This window comes from Geotrypetes seraphini, chromosome 11 (assembly GCF_902459505.1).
Source record: "Geotrypetes seraphini chromosome 11, aGeoSer1.1, whole genome shotgun sequence".
Classification (NCBI taxonomy): domain Eukaryota; kingdom Metazoa; phylum Chordata; class Amphibia; order Gymnophiona; family Dermophiidae; genus Geotrypetes; species Geotrypetes seraphini.
The window spans coordinates 21,708,522-21,729,683 of NC_047094.1; the positions used below are offsets into that span (position 1 = coordinate 21,708,522).

At 48.3% G+C, this 21,162-nt stretch overlaps 1 protein-coding gene across 1 annotated transcript in view; it reads right to left on the bottom strand.

Moving 5' to 3' along the window:
- DNAAF5 (dynein axonemal assembly factor 5) overlaps positions 1 to 21,162 on the bottom strand; it is a 101,951-nt gene that overhangs the window by 63,103 nt on the left and 17,686 nt on the right. The window contains exon 4 of the mRNA XM_033963761.1: positions 14,828 to 14,946. Within this exon, the coding sequence (XP_033819652.1) occupies positions 14,828 to 14,946 (119 nt within the window). The remainder of the gene's footprint in view (positions 1 to 14,827; positions 14,947 to 21,162) is intronic.

Sequence of the window (21,162 nt, forward strand, 5' to 3'; positions counted from 1 at the left end):
ATACCTTTTCTCTTTGTATGTGGCATATTGCTAGTAAGAAATTCCTTCAGCGATGGGAGCGTTATCAACGCTTCCAGCTTAGCGCCGCCATCTTGGCCACTCCCCCTTTCCCTTCATTATCTTGAATATTTCGATCATGTCTCCTCTCAGTCTCCTCTTTTCAAGGGAGAAGAGGCCCAGTTTCTCTAATCTCTCACTGTACGGCAACTCCTCCAGCCCCTTAACCATTTTAGTCGCTCTTCTCTGGACCCTTTCGAGTAGTACTGTATCCTTCTTCGTGTATGGTGACCAGTGCTGGATGTAGTAGTCTAGGTGGGGGCGTACCATGTCCCGGTACAGTGGCATGATTACCTTCTTCAATCTGTTTGTGATCCCCTTCTTAATCATTCCTAGCATTCTGTTCGCCCTTTTTGCTGCCGCCACACATTGCACAGACGGCTTCACTGACTTGTCGACCAGTACTCCCAAGTCTCTTTCCTGGGGGGGTCTCTCCGAGTACGGCACTGGACATCCTGTATTCGTCTAAGATTTTTACCGCATTTTTTTTTTTTAACTGATGCCAGGTCTGTCCATCAAAATTCCTGGTGGCTACTGTAATCAAGGCAGGATTGATCCCCCAGTCACGCCTGCCTTTGAATATTAGGACAATTTTCACTAGCTCTCTAACCTTCAGTGTCCATCATCATAAGATCAAAGCACTGTGAGGCCAGGGTGTCAGGTCCATTAGCTTGAAAGCAGAAGAAGACAGTCAGCTTATAAGAGTCCATGAATTGAAGACAGGAAACTAGTAAGTGATAGATTCATTACATCCACAGAATCAATCTTTACAGAGCATACTTTAAATTTATGAACAAGTACAGTGGGTGGACAGTATTTCTTTAAGTACAGTAACTGAGAACAGCATTGGATGCAAAACTGGCAGCAAGAACAAATAGAAAAATAAATCGCTATTCTAAGGAGCAAGATAATAATGTACTAGGTTAGATATTGAGAGTGCTCTGCAATTACCTGATAATCTTTCTTTTAAAAGCATAATTGCAGTATTTGAGAAAAAAAAAAAAAAAGGAAGAAACCACTGAAACTGGCAAAACCAATGACCTGCACAAGTAACACAATGGCATTAAGATAGGCTTTGAGGCAATAGCAATCTAAATATTTGTTTAGCTATAAATACAAACTGATTAAGTTTGGATTCCAAGGTATCACTGTATTTAAAGAATGGTCCGAGTTCTAGCCTCCCTGGAACTAAACAGCATATAAGTTTGGTTGTTTAGTTGCAGGGAGGCTAGAAATTGGACCATTCATTAAATAATAATAATAATAATAATTTTATTTCTTATATACCGCTGTACCGTGAAGTTCTAATACATTGATTGCAATTGAGCTGCTCGCTGAAAGGCTGCTGCGAGTTCTATCACCCCAAGTCATCTCTTCTCCAAGATGAAGAGCCCTAGCCGCTTTAAACTTTCCTCATAGGGAAGTTGTCCCAACTCTTATCATTTTCATTACCCTTCTCTATATCTTTTCTAAGTCTGCTGTATCTTTTTAGAGATACGGCAACCAGAATTGTACAAAGTATTCAAGGCGTAGCCATACCATAGAGCAATATAAAGGCATTCTAACATTTTCATCGTTGTTTTCTATTCCTTTCATGATTATTCCTAACATTCTATTTGCTTTATTTGCAGCCGCTGCACATTGAGTTGTAGGTTTCAATGTATCTTCAACAATGACAGGGCCGGGCAAGAGTGCAGAAAGCTCACTCCTGCCCGGTACATCGCTGGACCACCAGGGTTTCAAAAACGGTATGGGGGGGGGAGAATGCAGGAGGGAAGTAAAAAATAAAATTGTCAAGAGTCGGCTGGGACATGAGATGGGAGGATTCCCTCCTGTCCCAGCCCATCACTGGACCATCAGGTCATAAGGCAGGCCAAGTGGAGGCCTGCAAGACATCAGGAGAGAAGGGGGAGGACAGGATACAGGGCAGGGAGGTAGGACAGGGTGGAGAGCCGAGCAGGGCAGGGAGGGGGGGGGGAAAGGATGCAGAGACTGGCAAGGCACAGGAATATTAACCCCCCCCTCACCCCTGGCTTATATTCGAGTCAGCCCTTTTTTTTCCTCCTTTTTTTTGGAGGGGGAAGGATAGAAACATAGAAACATGATGGCAGATAAAGGCCAAATGGTCCATCTAGTCAGCCCATCCACAGAAACCATTATCTCTTTCTATCTGAGATATCCCATGTGCCTATCCCTCTTGATAGAAACACAGAAACACCTCGACTTATATTTGGATTGTATTATATTCAAGTATATATGGCACATACTTTTGAACTATGAGTCAGATTTTTTCACAAAAACATATTTATTGAGATTTCTTTCTCAGGCCAAGACGATCAAATACTGCTCCATTGGACAACTGGTCTGAACTTAAAGCACAGTTACTTACCGTAACAGGTGTTATCCAGGGACAGCAGGCATATATTCTCACATGTGGGTGACGTCATCTAAGGAGCCCCAGTGCGGACAGCTTTTCAAGCAAACTTGATTGAAGTTTCAAGTTTGCTATGCTGCACCACGCATGTGCATGCCTTCTTGCCCACTAGAGGGCGCATCCCCACCTCGTGGTCCTCAGTTCCATATCCAGCAAAGAAGCCATCCCCGGGGAGGAGGGCGGGTTGTGAGAATATATGCCTGCTGTCCCTGGATAACACCTGTTACGGTAAGTAACTGTGCTTTATCCCAGGACAAGCAGGCATGATATTCTCACATGTGGGTGACCTCTAAGCCAACCAAAAAAGGGCAGGTGGGAGGATGGCAATTTAGGAAAACAGATTTCGCAAAACTGACTGGCCAAACCGGCCATCACTCCTGGATAACGTATCCAGACAGTAGTGGGAGGTGAAAGTATGAACCGAAGACCAAGTGGCAGCCTTGCAGATGTCCTCCATCGGAGTAGACCGGAGGAAAGCAACAGAAGCTGCCATCGCTCGGACCTTATGTCCCGTAACCCGACCATGCAGCTCGAGACCAACCTGAGCGTAACAAAAAGAAATACAAGCAGCCAACCAGTTGGACAAGGTGCGCTTGGAAACAGGGCGTCCCAACCGATTAGGATCAAAGGACAAAAATAATTGAGGAACCTTCCGATGAGACTTGGTGCGTTGAAGATAAAAAGCCAACGCCCTCTTACAGTCAAGCGTGTGAAGCGCCGCCTCCCCAGGATGAGCGTGGGGCTTCGGAAAAAACACCGGAAGAACAATTGACTGATTGAGGTGGAAATCAGACACAATCTTAGGTAAAAATTTAGGATGGGTGCGAAGAACCACCTTGTCATGATGGAACACAGTAAAGGGCGGGTCCGCAACCAAAGCCTGCAGCTCACTAATCCGACGAGCAGACGTGAGCGCAAGTAAAAAGATCACCTTCCAAGTGAGAAACTTAAGAAGAGACTTGTCAATAGGCTCAAAAGGAGGTTTCATCAGCTGAGTCAAGACCACATTAAGATCCCAAACCACAGGAGGAGGTTTCAGAGGAGGATTAACATTCACTAAACCCCTCATGAAACGAACCACCAGAGGATGAAGAGAGAGAGAACGTCCCTCGAGATGCCGATGGAAAGCAGCAATAGCACTGAGATGCACCCGAATGGAAGTCATCTTTAGCCCAGACTTGGACAAATGCAACAAATATTCCAGAACCGAGGACACCGGAACCGAACTCGGATCCAGATGGTGCGAGGAACACCAGGATGAAAATCTGGTCCACTTCTGGGAATAACAAAGCCGAGTCGAGACCTTGCGCGAGGCTTCCAACACCTCCCTGACCGACTGAGAAACAGAAACCGAAGTCAGGGGGAAAGGAACCAAGCCGTCAGATGTAATGACTGAAGATTGGGATGCAACAGCGAACCCCGACTCTGAGACAGCAGAGAGGGAAAAACAGGCAGAAGTAGAGGCTCCCTGGCACTGAGTTGAAGGAGCAGGGAGAACCAGTGCTGACGAGGCCAACGAGGCGCAATGAGAATCATAGTGGCTCTGGATGACTTGAGATGAACCAACGTCCTCAAGATCAGAGGAAAAGGAGGAAACGCATAAAGGAACCTCCCTCCCCAGTCGAGAAGGAAGGCATCGGCCTCGAGACGGTCCTGGGAGTAAATCCGAGAACAATAGAGGGGCAGTTTGTGAGTCTCCGGGGAGGCAAACAGATCCACCTGAGGAGTCCCCCAGCGGTCGAAGACCTCTCGCAGAACTCGGGAGTTGAGCGACCACTCGTGCGGCTGGAGAAGACGACTGAGTTTGTCGGCCAGACAATTCTTCTCTCCCTGAATGTAAACCGCCCGCAGCAAGATGTTCTGGGAGACCGCCCATTCCCAAAGGCGCAAGGCTTCCCGGCACAGGGACCAAGAGCCCGTCCCCCCTTGCTTGTTTACATAATACATTGCCACTTGGTTGTCCGTCCGTACCAGGACTACCTGATTGCGCAGCAGATGGCAGAACGCTCGAGCTGCCAGAAAAATGGCGAAGCTCCAACACATTGATGTGACAAAGACAGTCCTCCGCAGACCATAGACCTTGAGTCCGCAGACCGTCAAGGTGAGCCCCCCACGCGTACTCCGAAGAGTCCGTGGTCAGGACTTTGCGATGTGGAGGGATGAGAAAGAGCAAACCCCCGGAAAGATTGGAAGAGTTGGTCCACCAACGGAGCGAGCGTCTCAAGGAAGGAGTCACTGTTACAGGAAGGGAGAGCGGGTCTCGATCCTGACGCCACTGGGAGGCCAAGGTCCACTGAGGGAGTCTCAGATGCAATCGGGCAAACGGTGTGACATGAACCGTCGATGCCATGTGGCCGAGTAGAATCATCAGCCGGTGTGCTGAGACGGAGCGCTGCAGCGAAATCTGACGGCACAGTCGAAGCAGAGCCTCCAGCCTCGAAGAGGGAAGGAACGCACGAAGGCGAACCGTGTCCAGCACGGCCCCGATAAACTGAAGGGATTGAGCAGGGCACAGCTGCGATTTGGGAAAATTCACCTCGAACCCCGTTGAAGGAAGATGATAGTCTGTCGGGTCGCTGAGATAACCCCCTCCCGGGATGATGCCTTGATCAGCCAATCGTCCAGGTAGGGGAAGACCTGCAGCCCCTGAGATCTCAGGGCAGCCGCGACTACCACCATACACTTCGTGAAGACTCGAGGAGACGAGGCCAGCCCGAAGGTGAGGACACGATACTGAAGGTGCAACTCCCCCACCTGGAACCGTAAGAACTTGCGGAAGGCGGGATGCACCGGAACATGAGTATACGCTTCCTTCAAGTCTAGGGAGCACATCCAGTCCCCCTCCTCCAACAGAGGGTAGAGAACCGGAAGCGACAACATACGGAACTTCTCCCGGACCAGGAACTTGTTGAGCTTCCGGAGGTCCAAAATGGGGCGTAAGTCCCCGGTCTTCTTTGGGACCAAAAAGTAACGGGAGTAGAACCCCCGCCCCCATTGGTTTGGGGGGACTGGCTCCACCGCCCGAAGGCTCAACAAGGCCCTGGCTTCCGAGAGTAGAAGAGGAAGCTGGGTTCGGTTGCAAAGAGATGCCCCCGGTGGTTGTTCCGGCGGTGTGGCCGAGAAGTTTAGCGAGTAACCCTCGGAGACGAGACGGAGCACCCAAGCGTCTGACGTGATCATAGTCCAGGCCGAATGAAAGGCCCGCAGCCGGCCCCCGATGGGCAGGGAGTCCGGAGAGAGTGCGGAGGGGGCCCGCCCCCATCCGCTTATCACGTCAAAAAGACGGCGCCGGCTTAGACGCCCCTTGCGTCTGAGGTTTCAGCTGGGCCCCTCTGCCCTGCTGCGGTGGGCGCCTGGGCGGAGGCCTCGAGAATGCTGGTGTAGACTTTTGAGGGTATCGCCGCGGTGGAGGTCTAAATGGCTTCTGCGGCGTTACCCGTGGTTTAGGACGGACCAAGGAGGCAATGGAGTGCTCGTGTTCGGACAGGCGTTTGGTCGCCGCCTCCAAGGACTCATCGAACAATTCCGATCCGACACATGGCAGATTGGTTAGGCGCTCCTGCAAGTTCGGGTCCATATCCACCGTTCAGAGCCATGCGAGACGGCGCATCGCTACTGCAAAGGCGGAGACTCTGGAGGCCAACTCAAATGCGTCGTAAACCGCATGAAAGAGGTATAGGCGCAGCTGTGACAAGTTGGCCATAAATTTACCAAAGTCCCCCTTATGGGAATCCGGCATGACCCCATGATAAGGGGGTAATGCCTTCACCATCTGCCTCAGATAAGATGAAAACGTGAAAGCATAATTAAGGACCCTGGCCGCCATCATGGAATTGGAATAGAGGCGGCGACCAAACTTGTCCAAAGTCCGCCCTTCCCGCCCGGGAGGGACCGCAGCGGAGACCCTAGAAGGCTGGGACTTCTTTAACGCCGACTCAACCAGCAACGACTGGTGAGACAGTTGCGCTTACTCGAAGCCCTTACATGGGATGGTACGGTACTTCGACTCCATTTTAGATGGAACCGCTGTGACTGTAAGAGGGGAGTCCAAGTTCCTCAGGAAGGTCTGATGGAGGACTTTATTAAGAGGCAGACGAGGGGTCTCCCTCGGGGGAGAAGGTAAATCCTGCTCCTCCAAAAACTCCTTGGTGTATTGTGAACCAGACACCAGATCCAGGTCCAAGGCCCTCCCCATATCAAGTACAAATCTGGAAAAGGAGGAGGGTTTGGACGGTGGGGAGGGCGATCAAGAGGCCTGCGTCTCCAAAAAGGAAGGGGAAGCCTCACGGGAATAACGAGGTTCCCTACCAGACCCCGAGCCCCAAGAGGCCGCCCCGAGCGATCTCGACGGGGTCGGGGACCGCCTATGCCCCGAGGAACCCCTGTGTGAAGTCCCCGGGGTACGAGGCACCGAGGTCTGCCCCTTCCGTTTCGGCGAGGAGTCTCTCGACAACCCTCCCTCGGAGGAACGGAACAACCTCGGATTATCGAGGCGGAGCTCCGAGACACGTAGCGTCTCAGCCCCGGTCAGCGAGGAGCTACCGCGCCTCCGAGGAGACCCGCGAGAACACTTGGGCTTCCTCGGCCGGCGCTTCGCCCGAGGCCGACCCGAGGGCGAGAAGCCCCAGGAGGACCTCGACGAGGAAGAAGTGGAAGAGATCCTCCGAACTCTCCGCACCTTGTCCCGAGGCCGCACACTCCGTTCCGGCTGGTCGACCGAGGTCGAGGGCAAGGTTGGGGTCGAGGCCGGAGCCACCCCGGGGGCCGAAGTCGGGGCACTCGGGGCCGGACAGCTCCGAGGTAATGAGGGCACGGAGCAAGTCCTAAAAAGCCGGCACCGCCATCATGGCTGGTAGATCCGGGGCCGGCAGGTGCTCCCTCGAGGGCGACCTCGGTCTCGAGTATTCCCGCGGGGCACCCGACTTCGACGCTCGGGGCGGGGCCGAGGACGACCCACCCGCCCCTGTCGAGGATCCCGAGGATGGCTTCTTCGAAGGTGGAGCTGAGGAAGGAAGAGAGGACTTACCTCCCGTCGACTTCGAAGTCGAGGCCATCGGCTTCGAGGAAGCAGGATGTCGAGTCGAGGCCGAGGTCAAGGCCGGGGCCGGGGCCGAAGCCGACGTCGAGGCCTGCTCCGCGGGGTCGACAGCAAAGAGCTCCGCCATTCTGGCACGACGGCGGCGGAGAGCTCTTTGCTGAAAAGTCAAGCACCTGGGACAGGAATCGGTGGGGTGCTCGGGACCCAGGCAAAGTAAGCACCACCGGTGGGGATCGGTGAGAGAAAGTAGCCGATCGCACCGGGTGCACTTTTTAAAGCCCGTCAAAGGACGGAACATGAAATCGAAAAACGGCCGGGAACGGAACGAGGTCCCGCGGCCGCGGCTACCGGGAGCCCCCGGAGCCGAACGAAATTTTTTTTTTTTTCCGACGATTAACAAACACACGAACGAATAAAAAAATAAAGCAAGCACAGCGACCGAGAAAAACGACTCAGACGCGGTATCAGAAGGCAAAAAAAAAAGAGAGCACAATTTCCACAGGGCTTCTGGCTCCGCGGAAAAAACTGAACTGAGGACCACGAGGTGGGGATGCGCCCTCTAGTGGGCAAGAAGGCATGCACATGCGTGGTGCAGCATAGCAAACTTGAAACTTCAATCAAGTTTGCTTGAAAAGCTGTCCGCGCTGGGGCTCCGTAGATGACGTCACCCACATGTGAGAATATCATGCCTGCTTGTCTTGGGATAAAGGTCATTTAAAAATGTCCTTCCTGATAGACACAAATAATGCTTTCATCTTCTAAAAGCTGGACCAGAGAACATAGCAGTTACACTCATCACTGGTATTTCAATCAAAGAAATTATTCCCGGCCAGCTATCAAATGCAATTTAAGATTTTATAGCCCATATGCAATACCAATCTATTTAATACTATACTGTAATCTGTACTATATCTGAAGGCAGAGAAAAAATAAAATATATTATCTTCAACATGCTAGAATAAGTTTTGAAATTTTTTTGTTGTTGTTGTATAAGCCAACAGGGCCAAAACAAAACCAAGTGGGTAGAATAGTGGCACACGTAAAGGCCTGTGCAAAGCAAAATCAGGAAACACGGCAGTCCCCCGGTGTCAGAGCAGGTAAAGTTTTGAGGAACCTTCCAACTCTGCAGGGGTGTTGTAAATGGGAGGAGTTATTATAGGTCACCCGGGCCCGTGCAGGGTACAGCAGCGAGAATCGGATATTGTGCTTTAACAACTCACTGCTGTGGGGTGCCATGGACCGGCGCTTCGACGAGACCTGGGGCAAGAAGTCCTGAAATATTAGCACTTTGTGACCCTCCAGGTGCAGGTTAAGATCCTTTCCTCTGCGATAGTGGGCTAGCACGCCCTCCTTCAGGGCATAATTAAGAAACCGTGCGATGACCGGCCGAGGCCGGGAGTCCTCATCATGGCGGGAGCCCAATCTGTGAGCCCTTTCGATCGAGAACAGCGCTAAAGGGTCAGGCAGGGCAACAGCTTTAGGCAGCCAGTCCTCCAGCCACTGGCGCAGATCGACATCGCGAATGGAGGTGGGGATCCCCACAAACCGCAGATTGTTGTGTCGGCCTCTATTTTCCTGGTCCTCGAGGCGGTCCGTTATGGCCTTGTTCGCCGATTCCAACGTGCGAAGGCGCTCTTCGAAGTTAGCCGTGGTGTCCTCCTGCTGGGCTATACAATCTTCAGCACGCTGGAGCCGACCAGCTTGGGAATCCAAATTTTCTTTAATACCCTCCATGAAGGTATGTATGGTAGCCAGTTTGTCTTCCATAACTAATGTGAGCGATCGAGTAAGCTCCTGAACCGCCGCTGCCTCCAGTGTAAAGACAGGCGCATCATGGTGCTCCGATATCTTGCCGTCTGGTCCCTTCGGCTTGTCCCTCGCGGTCCGAGTAGATTTTGTTGCCATCAACCTGTCCCGAGCTTAAGTGAGTTGGTGGAACAGGTACAGAGCAGGAAGGGCAATCAAGTCCGCAGGTTTGGGCACAGCGCTGGCCGGGTAGAAGCAGGTGAAAAAGCAAGAAATGTCTGTGCAGCCCGGAGCTACACAGAGGCATGTCCGTTCACCCTCCCAGCATCACGTGTGCCCCCCCATTCGCTGTTTTCTATTAAAAACCATCGTGAATATGGTGAAACCGCGAATAACATGGGTGGGAGACCTGGCCTGTACCTGAAGGAGAGGCAAAACACGGTGAAGATAGTGCTGGGAATAGGCGATTTTCTTTGTAAATACTTGGAATCAGCGATTTCTCTATGCAAGCCGATGTAATTTTGGGGGAGGAGCCAGCAAGCTAAAAACCATGAATAATCGAAACCGTGAATGCTGAAACCGCGAATAAGGAGAGAGAAGTGTACATCTAGTAGCACTACAGAAATAAGTAGTGATGAAGGTGCTGGTATCCACACAGCTAATTAGGAAAAGGTAAGACCACTTTTTTTTTTTTTTAATTCTTTATTCATTTTTAAAATTTTCATCAAGTGTACAACAATCATAATAAGCACAATTAATCAGAGCACTTGCATATCTTATCATTATAATCTAAAAATACAAATGTAACCCTCTCCCCATCCTCCCTCAAAGCCCTTCATTCATAATAAGAACCTATATTTGTATCCCTCCCCCCTCCCAATACAATTTTTTTTTTTTGGTAAGACCACTTTTTATGCAGTCCTCTCTATCCAGGTAGCTATGCAGACACTAAATATTGCCAATGCCCACATAATTTCCAGGTCTACCCCAACTCTGCACCTGAACTGCCCCAGAACTGTGCAGATTGTGCTGAGGCCATTGGAGCCGATACCTGGTGGCACTGCCTGGTTTACTGCCACTGAATATTGATGGTTGAACTACTACTGGTTTCAGTGGGCAGGAACCTCTCCTGCTTAAAAGTTATGCTGAATATTGACCCCTATATGCATAATACACATTCACATCACTTCCAAGTACCTAATTTTTATTTTATTGTAACCCGTTCTGAGCTTCTGTGGAGAACGGGCTATAAAAATGAATAAATGAATATACTTTTGTACTCCAACCTCTCCCGCTCCTGCAGATAATAGTGTACAAGATGTTAAAATAGCTCGTATACTTTCAAAAGTCCATTTTATATAGGTAAATGTGTATACCCACATAAAATATTTTAAAATTTCTCTCATAGTACATTAGCCAATAAACACTGTATATTCAAAGTATAGCAATTTTCACAAAACCAACAAATAAGCAGGAAAGTATTCAGTACAAAGTATATAATGACATCAACCAGATGTAATGGCAATAGAATCCTAGATTTGTAAGAGAAGACCCGTAATAAGCCCAATATTAAGTAGGAGGGACATCATGATCCAGATAGAGATTACAATAATTATTTTATTAGCTACATAAATAGACCTGTATACAGAAGTACTCTTTAGAACCTTAAATATACCTCTTGCATTCTTAAGGTGCTGGATATAATCGTGGATCATGTTTCACAAAGATAGCAGAGCCTCAAACTGAAGCATACCATTAGCCCTCCTCTGAACAGATTTGTTATCTTACTGTTGTCAAAAGGATGACAACAAAATGACAGCCTATTAAATGCTGACAATTCAAGGTCTTCAGTATGAATAGCCACTGATGCCCGATAAACATTTTTTTTCATCACTGGTGGAACTAAAGAATTCTTTTGCCTGCCCCAAGCCATTATTATAACTTAAAGCACAAAAAGGAGAAAAAGAAAAACATAGCACTTTCACTGTCTTTAAAGCTGAAGAGCACTGTCAAGCCACTTCTCCAAAATGTTTCCCCTTTCATTCAAGCATTACCAGATAAACAGTTTTTAACAAATACATCATTTTCAGAGAGGAAGGATTCTGAAAACTGCTGTCATGGAAATCATTTTGCTCATGGGGTTTCTTCAGTGTTGCTGCTAGCTGGCACACAAACAGCAAGTTCATGCTTGCCTTTTCAAACTGTAAGAGCATTTTTTCAAACAGATCTTAGCTTGGAAGGTAGAAGTGCTCCTGACCCTTGCACCTGCCTTCACAAAATAGCTGCTGTGAGAGATTGTGGCAACCATTTTGTAAAGGCAGTTGCAAGGGGCAGGAGGGATCGGGCTTTGCTCCTGCCATCGGAATACCATGAACATCAGGAACCAAAATTTGTGACTATCAGAGGCTGGCGGGAGCTTAAACAAACAAAAAAAAAAAAAAGTTATGCAGATCCTGGACAATACTAAGCTCTGGCACCCACATTAACTGCTGGCTCTTCTCCAATGCCACTCCCTGTACTGCCCCCTGACCTGCCCTTTTTATGGGTGGTCAGAGCTGATATTATTCAGCAGCACTGCCTGGTTAAGTGCCATTGAATATCTGTAGGTGGGTGGCCCCAAGTGATTTAAGCAGGCCGGAATATCACTCCAAATATTGGCCAGAACTTTTCCAGAAAAATTTTTTTTTAAGTTAGAATAAAACATTAGAATGTATCAATACTTATTTTACTCTTCTTATAACCACCATTAAATATTTTCTCAAGTTTCTGAGTTTGTATACCACACCTAGGTAGACATATTTCAGGAGGAGCTACAGTGGTACCTTGGTTTGCGAGCATAATTTGTTCCAGAAGCATGCTCGTAAACCAAAGCGCTCGTATATCAAAGTGAGTTTCCCCATAGGAAGTAAGAGAAACTCGGATGATTCGTTCCACATCCCAAAAACAGACCCCCCCCCCCCCCCCGGCCACTGGCGCTGCTCACTTCTACACCACCCCACCACGGGAACCGACTTCTCTACCCCTGCACGCCACCCCCAAACCCTTACCTCCAGCGGACACCGGCACGCCCCAACCCACAGGACATACGTATGCCGGTGTTGAATGAAAAATTAGGTTTCTTACCTCTGCTAATCTTCTTTCTTGTAAATCTCCTCTGGAGGCTAAGCTTGAGGGTTCTTGCATCTACTCTAGTCTTGGCTGCAGAACTTACAAACAAATCCATCCCTCTCTCTGAGGTCACCTCACTGGACACTCCCCTTGAAGCTCAATAGGTAGCCAGGAAGATCTAGTACAAACAGGAAACACAAGAAAGAGAGGGGGGAGGGGTGCAGGGACTCCCCGCTACAAATCAATTCTGCTCATGATACACAACTAACCAAAGCCAATAAGGCCAAATTTGCCTAACAATAAATTTGAACATTTATAAACTGCAAAACAGCATAACTTTTTGCTAAAGGAGACAAAGCCTGAGGATCAGAAGGGCCCACCATCAGGGACCCCTCAAACCCCTTAACCTTACATAAAAGGACACTGATGTGATTCTTAGCGAGGCTGGTCAAAGACAGAAATCCAGCTTACTAGTTACTGAACAGGCGACCTGCAAATTGGACAGAAAGACGGGTGGGAGTTCAGCCTCCAGAGGAGATTTACAAGAACGAAGATTAGAAGAGGTAAGAAAACTAATCTTTAGTTCTTGTACAATTCCTCTGGAGGCTGAACTCGAGGGACGTATCAAAGCAGTCCCAACATATCTATTTACCTTATGGTTGTTTTACATACCAATTATATTTATCAGCATTCATCATTGTCATGTCCTGGTTTTAATTTTTAATCATTATGTTGTATTTGCATCTGCTATTATCAAAAATTTTTATTATATAGCGTTATATAGTATGGTTTTTAATGAAATGTTCTGTTCAGTACTTTGGTAGCTTTGATTGTCTAGTTTTTTTTATATATTATTCAGTTATTTGGTCTTGTTCTAATTGCATCATTCTAAGTGTCGGTTCCATTTCTTTATCTGTGCATTTGAGATCCATTGGTATGTATAGGGTTTTAAAAGTTTTTCAATCATCACATTGCGTTGTACACCTCTGTTTGCTTTTAAATTTGTATATGTACTATGGTATCTTAATTTTTTAATTTCTATTCATTTATTATCATGGTTTACTCTTGGCATCTTATAGTTTTCTGTGCTTTCTCTTATATTTCAATATGCACTATGGTATTTTATCTTTTTTATTCCTTTATTCATTCACCATCATGGGCCACTTCTGGCACTTCATAGATCTCTTTCCTCTTATGTTTCTTGTCAATGTTTCAAGCCTTCCTATATAGCATGATCACACTTAGCACATTTTTCTTACCTTGTGGTCAAGCATAGCCACTAATATGCATGCTCTAGGTTGGCACTATAGACATTTTTTATCCCTTTTTCTGTTTATTATTATTCATTATCACTTTTTCCTCAAATCCCTCTAGGACCCCTGAGGAAGGCGTGTTTGCCGAAACACAGACCGTGTAGAGTCCGGTTGGACTATTACATTTGCATTTTTATGGTTTTAATGTGTAGGAGCTCCTTTCAAGATTTAGAATGGAATAATTATATCAAACTATATAACAAATACTCTAAATCATACTGCAGTCTGGATTCATGTCCACCAGAAATTATGAAAGCGGCTCCTTTAGAATTTAAACTATCTTTGCTGAATTACTTAGCCCATAACCTAAAAAATGGAAAATTCCTCACTAATAATGGCTACATAATAATAACCCCAATTCCAAAAAATAGCAAAGAATCATCAGCACTGGTAACCAACTATAGACCAGTAGCATCTATTCCATTTATTGTAAAAATCATGGAAGGATTGGTACATACCCAACTGATGGAATATCTTGATCAGTTCTCTCTCTTGCTTGAAACTCAATCTGGTTTTAGACCTTTGTTCAGTACTGAGACGGTAAATGCAGCTATCTTAGATAATCTGCGTCTCTTGTTTAGTAAGGGCCTTAATGCCCTGATCATGCAATTTGACATGAGTTCTGCCTTTGACCTAGTTGACCATGGGAAAATGCTACAATGCCTGGATGCAATTGGTATTAGGGAAGAGGTACTGGACTGGTTTTGAGGCTTCCTTATGTCCCGTACCTATCAAGTACGCTTCAATTACGATCTCTCCGATACCTGGAGCAATCCATCTGGTATACCGCAAGGATCACCACTATCTCCATTGCTTTTCAACATCTACATGTCCTCACTAGGTGCGCAATTGACCCAGCTGGGGATAAAATTATTCATTTACGCAGATGACTTCACGATCATCATTCCATTCACTAACTCTCAATCGGAAATTACTCCAAAGGCATCAAAAGCACTAAATTTGATGGAGCAATGGATGACTGAATTCAAACTGAAACTTAATTCAGAAAAAACAAATTTTTTTGTAACTTCGCCACACCCGCTTGACACCAAAACACTGCTATTACATTTTGCAAGTAAAGATTTTTTTAAAAAAATTTTTGCTGAAACACTGTGGAGATACAGTACTCACCTCTTTCAGGATACCACTGAGGGCATGGTGCAGCAAAGTCAAGCTTATCTTTGAGATCTTCCTCATTCTCTTTCTGCCACTGTAGGCCAATCCTCTCCCAGTAGCCAGCAGCCAACTGCCTTTAGTAAATAAATTGCAAGACATACTCTGAATATGCACAAACATACGAGTATGTGAGTTGTTGAATTCACAAATTTGAGTTCTTTTCAAAATATAATTGAGGAATCTCAGAGTGAACAACTGCCCTGTTGCTGGGCAAACATGATACTTGATATAGCAAGACCGAAAGATTAGATTACTTACCTCTGCTAATTTTCTTTCTTGTAAATATCCTCTGGAAGCTTCACCATAGGGTTATCAATCACTTTTAGCCTTGAGCTGCAGGGACTCAAATTCAAACAATAGCCTATCCCTCTAGTGGTCATCTCCGGTACTCATCCCTGGAAGCCCAGTCGGTACCAAAGCCAGGTATTTCTAGCACAAACAGGAAACACAAGAAGATAGAGAGAGGGGGTGCGGGGACTCCCCGCTACATATACATTCTGCTCATGAGAAAAAAATTGAAAACAAGTAATACCCCAAGGCCAAATACTGCATAACATAAAATTTGAACAGTACTGTAATAAATTGAAAACAGTATACTTTTTGAGAAAGGGAACACAGCCTCAAAGTCAGAAGGGGCCACCACCCAGGGGACCCCCTCAAACCCCACAAACCTAACTTACTTATCAGGAACAAGCATGAGATTCTCAGCGAGGCTGGCAAAAACAGAAATCCAGGCAACCAGGATCGAACAGAATAGATGGACAGGTGTGAAGCTTCCAGAGGATATTTACAAGAATGGAAGATTAGCAGAGATAAGTAACCTAATCTTTCATTCTTGTACAATAACCTCAGGAAGCTTCACCATAGGGACTTATCAAAGCAGTCCCAACACATCAGGGGGGGGGCCCAATGAGCCCGTCAGGACTGAAGCCCCAAAAGCTGCATCATACTTAGCTGCCACATCAAGTCGGGAAAACTTGGTAAACATATGAAGAGAGGCCCAAGTGGCCACCCTTCAAATCTCTGCAGGTAAGAAAGCAGTTGAGTCTGGTAGAGTGAGCCTTCACCCCAAGGGGAGGCTTCTTCCCCGTTGACATATAAGCAGCAGAAATGGCAGCACAGATCCATCGAGAAATGGTAACCTTGGAAGCAGACCGACCCCGACGCTCGGGGCCCATCAAAACAGATGCTCCGAAAGACAGAAGTCATTCGTGGCCTCCAGGTATCTCAAAAGGAGATGCCGCACATCCAGCAACCGCAAAACACAGTTCTTTGACTTGGAGACCGACTGAACAAATGTGGGCAGCCAAACTTCCTGATTGACAGGGAACCTGAAACCACTTGCGGAAGGAAGGAAGACACGGCCCTTAAGAAGTTAGTAGAATCCATGATGCGGAGAAATGGAACACCGCACGAAAGAGCTTGGTGCTCTGATACTCTACGCCCAGAAGTGACCATCACAAGGAACTGATCAAGGGGTTTGTAGGGTGGACTAGGCAGCTAGTGGAGAACAAAGTTCAAATTCCACATTGGACAAGATAGCCTCAAAGGAGGCCTCAGCCGCCCCCACAAGAAGCGAAGAATGACCAGGTCAGGGAACCCCTGAGAGCAGAGGGACCCAAACACAAAAGTCTCACAATCTGAATACGTAGAGAAGAAAACCACAAGACCCTTCCTAAGGCCAGCCTGCAGAAAGTCCAGGACATGCGCCACCAAAGGGGCCACGGGATCCACTTGAACCCTCACACCAAGCCTGAAAGCACCGCTAGGCTTCCACATATGCTGACACAGCAGATTTCCTCTAGCTCTGAAGGAGCGTAGGGATGACCGCAGATGAGTAGTCCCTAGCTATCAATGCCATGTGCTCAAGCGCTAAGCCATAAGACCAAAGCAGTCAGGATCTTGAAGCACTATGGGGCCCTGCGTGAGCAGTCACTGATGGCAGGGGAAGACGCAGACCCCTCTCCATGCTCAACCGCACTAGGTCTGCGTATCAAGGTCTTCTGGGCCAGTCCAGGGCCACCAGGAATACCGGACCACCCAGTGCAGTGTGGCCCAACATGAGCTACGGAGAAAACACAGAGAAGTTCCTCCTCGGGCCAAGGTTGAACCAGGTCGTCCAGCCCTTCGCTGCCAATCTCTCTGCAGCAGCTGAAGAATCTGGTCGCCTTCCGGTTCTCGGCTAACGCCATCTGATCGAAGGATGAATGGCCCCACCGTCGAAACATGGACTCAAACGCTAGCCTGGACAGGGACCATTCTCCCGGGTCCAGAATCTGTCAACTCAGAAAGTCTGCCTGAACGTTGTCTACGCCAGCCACATGAGTCGTGGACAAGGTAACCAGATGCCTGTCCGCCAGGCAAAGGGCATTCGAGCCCCCAGGCTTAGCAGGGAACTCTCTGTGCCCCCCCCCCCCCGACAGTTGGCATAGGCTACAGCCATCGCAATATCTGAGAAAACACGAACGACCTTCCAAAAGACACACTGTTGAAACTGGAACAAGGACTGATGGATCGCTCGAAGCTCCAGGCAACTGATCGATCATCTGCTCTCCAGCGCAGTCCACCAGCCTTACGCCGGGACAGACCTGCAGACTGCTCCCCAACCGGATAACTCACATCTGTTGTTAGAGTCACCCAGACCAAGACTAGCAGAGGAAGCCCTCTGTCCAGAGTAACAGGGTTCAGCCACCATTGCATGCTGCTGCGGGCTGCTGCCAACCAAGGCCACTGCATCACCTGCGAATCCCACAGGGAATTCCATCGAATCAGGAGGGACAGCTGAAGAGGATGGAGTTGAGCTCTGGCCCCCGGAATCACATCTAAAGTCGCAACCATGAGACCCAGAATTTGCATGTACTGCCAGGCTGTCGGAGCCCGAACCTCCAACATGGCCCGAATGCACTCCGAAGCAAGAACTTCCTGGAGTCCGGCAGAAACCCCCTGGTTCCTGCACGTGGCAACGTGACTCCCAGATACTCCAAATCCTGGCTCGACATGGCTCTTCTTCAGAAAGAATACCCAGCCATGACGCTCCAGCAAAAGCACCACCTGGTGAACCGCCTTGCGGCCCTCCTCCAGCAAAGGGGTTCTGATCAACTAATCATCCAGGGAAGGATGGACTAGTACACTCTGCAAGATCAAGAGGGCAGCCACTACCACCATAGAAACATAGAAACATGACCAGGGTGAAAGATCTGGGCACCGATGCCAGCCCCAAAGGGCAGGGCCATGAATTGAAAGTGCCGTCCTAGCACCTGGGATCTCAGAAACCTCCTATTTTCTAGAAAAAAAAAACCAAACAAACACAGGATAAGGAGGTATGCTTCCGTGAGATCAAAGGAAGCCAAACTGAAAGCCCCAGCTCCACCTGGAAATGTGGAACTCACAGAAAAGCAGACACTGCCTGCAGATCCAGAATAGGACTCCCAGCTTCGGAGCCTTTCATTGGCTCAAAAAAGTATACACAGCATCCCAAGTCATCAAGGAACAGGTCTAATTGCTACCAGATCTAGCAAGCTGTGAACCGTGGCCCGCACTCGCAGGGCTCTTTCTAGACGACTAGTGGGCGAAGCCAGAAAGAAATCTGATGGGGGCGAAACTGAAAAGACCCACACTGAGAACCTTGTGGACCCACCTGTCTGAAAGCACCCTCTGCCACTCTGGTAGGGAGGCAAAAGCCACCCTCCGACCTGGGGGATAGGCACCAGCACATCTTCTTAGAGAGAGCAGGAGGAAGTTCGTTGGAAGACTGTCTAAGGAATGGGCTTCCGAAGCGAGGTCTGGATGGAACTCCGAAGCGGTGTCCTGTCGGCGGAGGCCCGGCGTGCAGAAGAGGGCGCCAGTAGGGATAGAAATTTGGCCATTCCAAACCCTGTGCTGGGCGAGACTTTGAACCTTAAAGCACCGGAGGCTATGGTCCTGAACACTGGCCATAATATCATTCAGACCCTGGCCAAATAAGAACAGACCTTGAAAGGCAACCTGCTCAGTGTAGCCTTGGAGGAAAAACACTGGGCTATGGACCGATCCATGGTATTCGCTGTGCCAACACTGCATAAGCTCCAAGCTTAGCAAAACTTCCAAAAAGCCATAGAGAGCATCAGCCCAAAAAGGCATCTCTGAAACAAGGAGTCTCAGTCCCAAAGTACAACCTCCTCGGGATCCTGGCGTAGGGTGGCGAAACATGCACGGCCACGAAGGAGGCAGCTACTGGAGCGCTTACTCCTGCCGCCATGGAATTGAAAAATGCATTTTAGGAGGAAATCCACCCCTAAGTCCTGAGCATCCTTCAGGACAACTCCTCCATCCGAGGGCAGGATGTGCGCTTAGCGACCTGCAGCACAACCACACTACTGTCAATGGAGCCAGTTATGAGAAGCTGAGGCCCCATCATGGTAAAGAGCTCGATGAAGTGCTTCTGTAGCATGGTCTGGAACGAGTCTGGCAAGGATGGATCCACATCTGAAATGGGACCACCTGCGCGGGCCTCGTGTTCCCTCGGAGCAGCGTGTGAGTGCTTGGACTTCGAGGCCTTGGGCACTTTCAACACTACTGGAGGAATGGGCTGCTGGGCTACCTGACCTGAGGAGGTTGAGGAAGGCATCGCAGCAGGTGCTGGAGTCTGAGCCGGGACAAACGAGGCGGGCTTGATGAGACTCGGCGCCGCAGAGGTGGAAGACTGTGGGGCTGCAGATGATGTCGAAGGAGCGGGTTCCTTTGAGGTCGACAGCTCCGTCGAGGACTCCATGAAGAGCGATTCCCACAGGATGCAATGGCGCTTGAAAGCACGTGCGGTGAGTGTGGAGCAAGGCCGGCACGATTTTGCCAAGTTTCCAAGTTTAATAAATATTTGATTGATCGCTTTATCAATTTCAAAGCGATTAACAAAAGTTTAAAATTACAATATGTAAAATTTACATAAAAACAAACAAACAAGACAAAACAAATTCATTACTGGACGAAATGGAAACAATAGGGTAAGTAAGGGGAGAAGTTACAATTTATTTGTGTAGAGTAGAGAACAAGTAAGGGAAAAACACATGTTGGTGGGATAAAGGACACCGAACACAGTGTCAATGAGGGTTCATTAGCGAAATTGCGCGCTGGTACTTGTCACACTTTTTAAAACCGGTGATAGGCCGGGACATAGGCCGAAAAAGCTCTGCCGCAAGATCAAAGCCGCGGGGCTGTGACCACAAGGCCTGCCCGGTCGAACGGTACAAAGAAATTTTTTTTTTTTAAAACAATAAAACACGATGAAAATCAGCGATTACGATCAATTAAAATCAAAACCGCGGACTTAGAAGGCACAAGCGAAGGAACTTTATGCAGAGAGTTGAAGATTTCTCAGCTCCGCGGAAAAGTAAGAACTGAGGAAACATGCCCGGTGCATCGGGCGGGAAGGCACTCGCGCATGCGCGGTGCAGGCGACTCGAAACTTCGAGTTTTCTTCAAAGAAGCGTCCCCATCAGGGCTCCATTGGATCATGTCACCCATTAGTGAGAATACCTGCCTGCTTGTTCTGGGATAATACTAACATGAACTGTGGCTGTGCTGAAATTAACAGAACTGACAGGCTAGCTAACAAGCAAGCATGGAGATCTATTACCTCAGGAAGCTGGGAAAACTGGATTTTTCACCTCATCTGACTGCCTCACCTGCCCGGTCACCCCAGTCAGTGACTATTTGGACCTCCAGAACAAACAGGGAAGGTATGCGGTCTGGTCCCGATCCCACCTCCATGGAACCGCGCAGCCTGCACTCTCCCCCATAGCGGATGAACCCAGGGTGAGTTAGCTCCCAATCCTGGAGCCCGATCTGTCCTGCAAGCTGTCCAGGAGGCTTACTGCGGTTTTATTAACAGGCCACCCCCTCAGAAGCAGACAATCTAAATATAAAAGTCTGCGCTCTCCCACCAAAGGATGTCCCCACAGAGTGAATCCACAGTACAAGGGCAAGCCCCGCACCAAAAACTAACTGAAGTAACTAGAATATGAAAATTAATCACGAGCAGAATAAACAAGACCCCTGCAGCAAGGCTGCAGGAACTAGACTGGGCTTCCAAGGGCGAGTACTGGAGATGACCACTCCGTGCTAGTGTTTGAATTTGAGTCCCTGTAGCTCAAGGCTGAAAGTGATTGATAACCCTACAGTGGAGTGAAGGAATAGTCTGTGGTTAGTGCAGCAGCCTGAAAACCTGGGGAACTGGGCTCGATTCCCACTACAGCTCCTTGGCAACTCTGGACAAATTACATACTTAAGAGCATAAGAATAACCATACTGGGTCA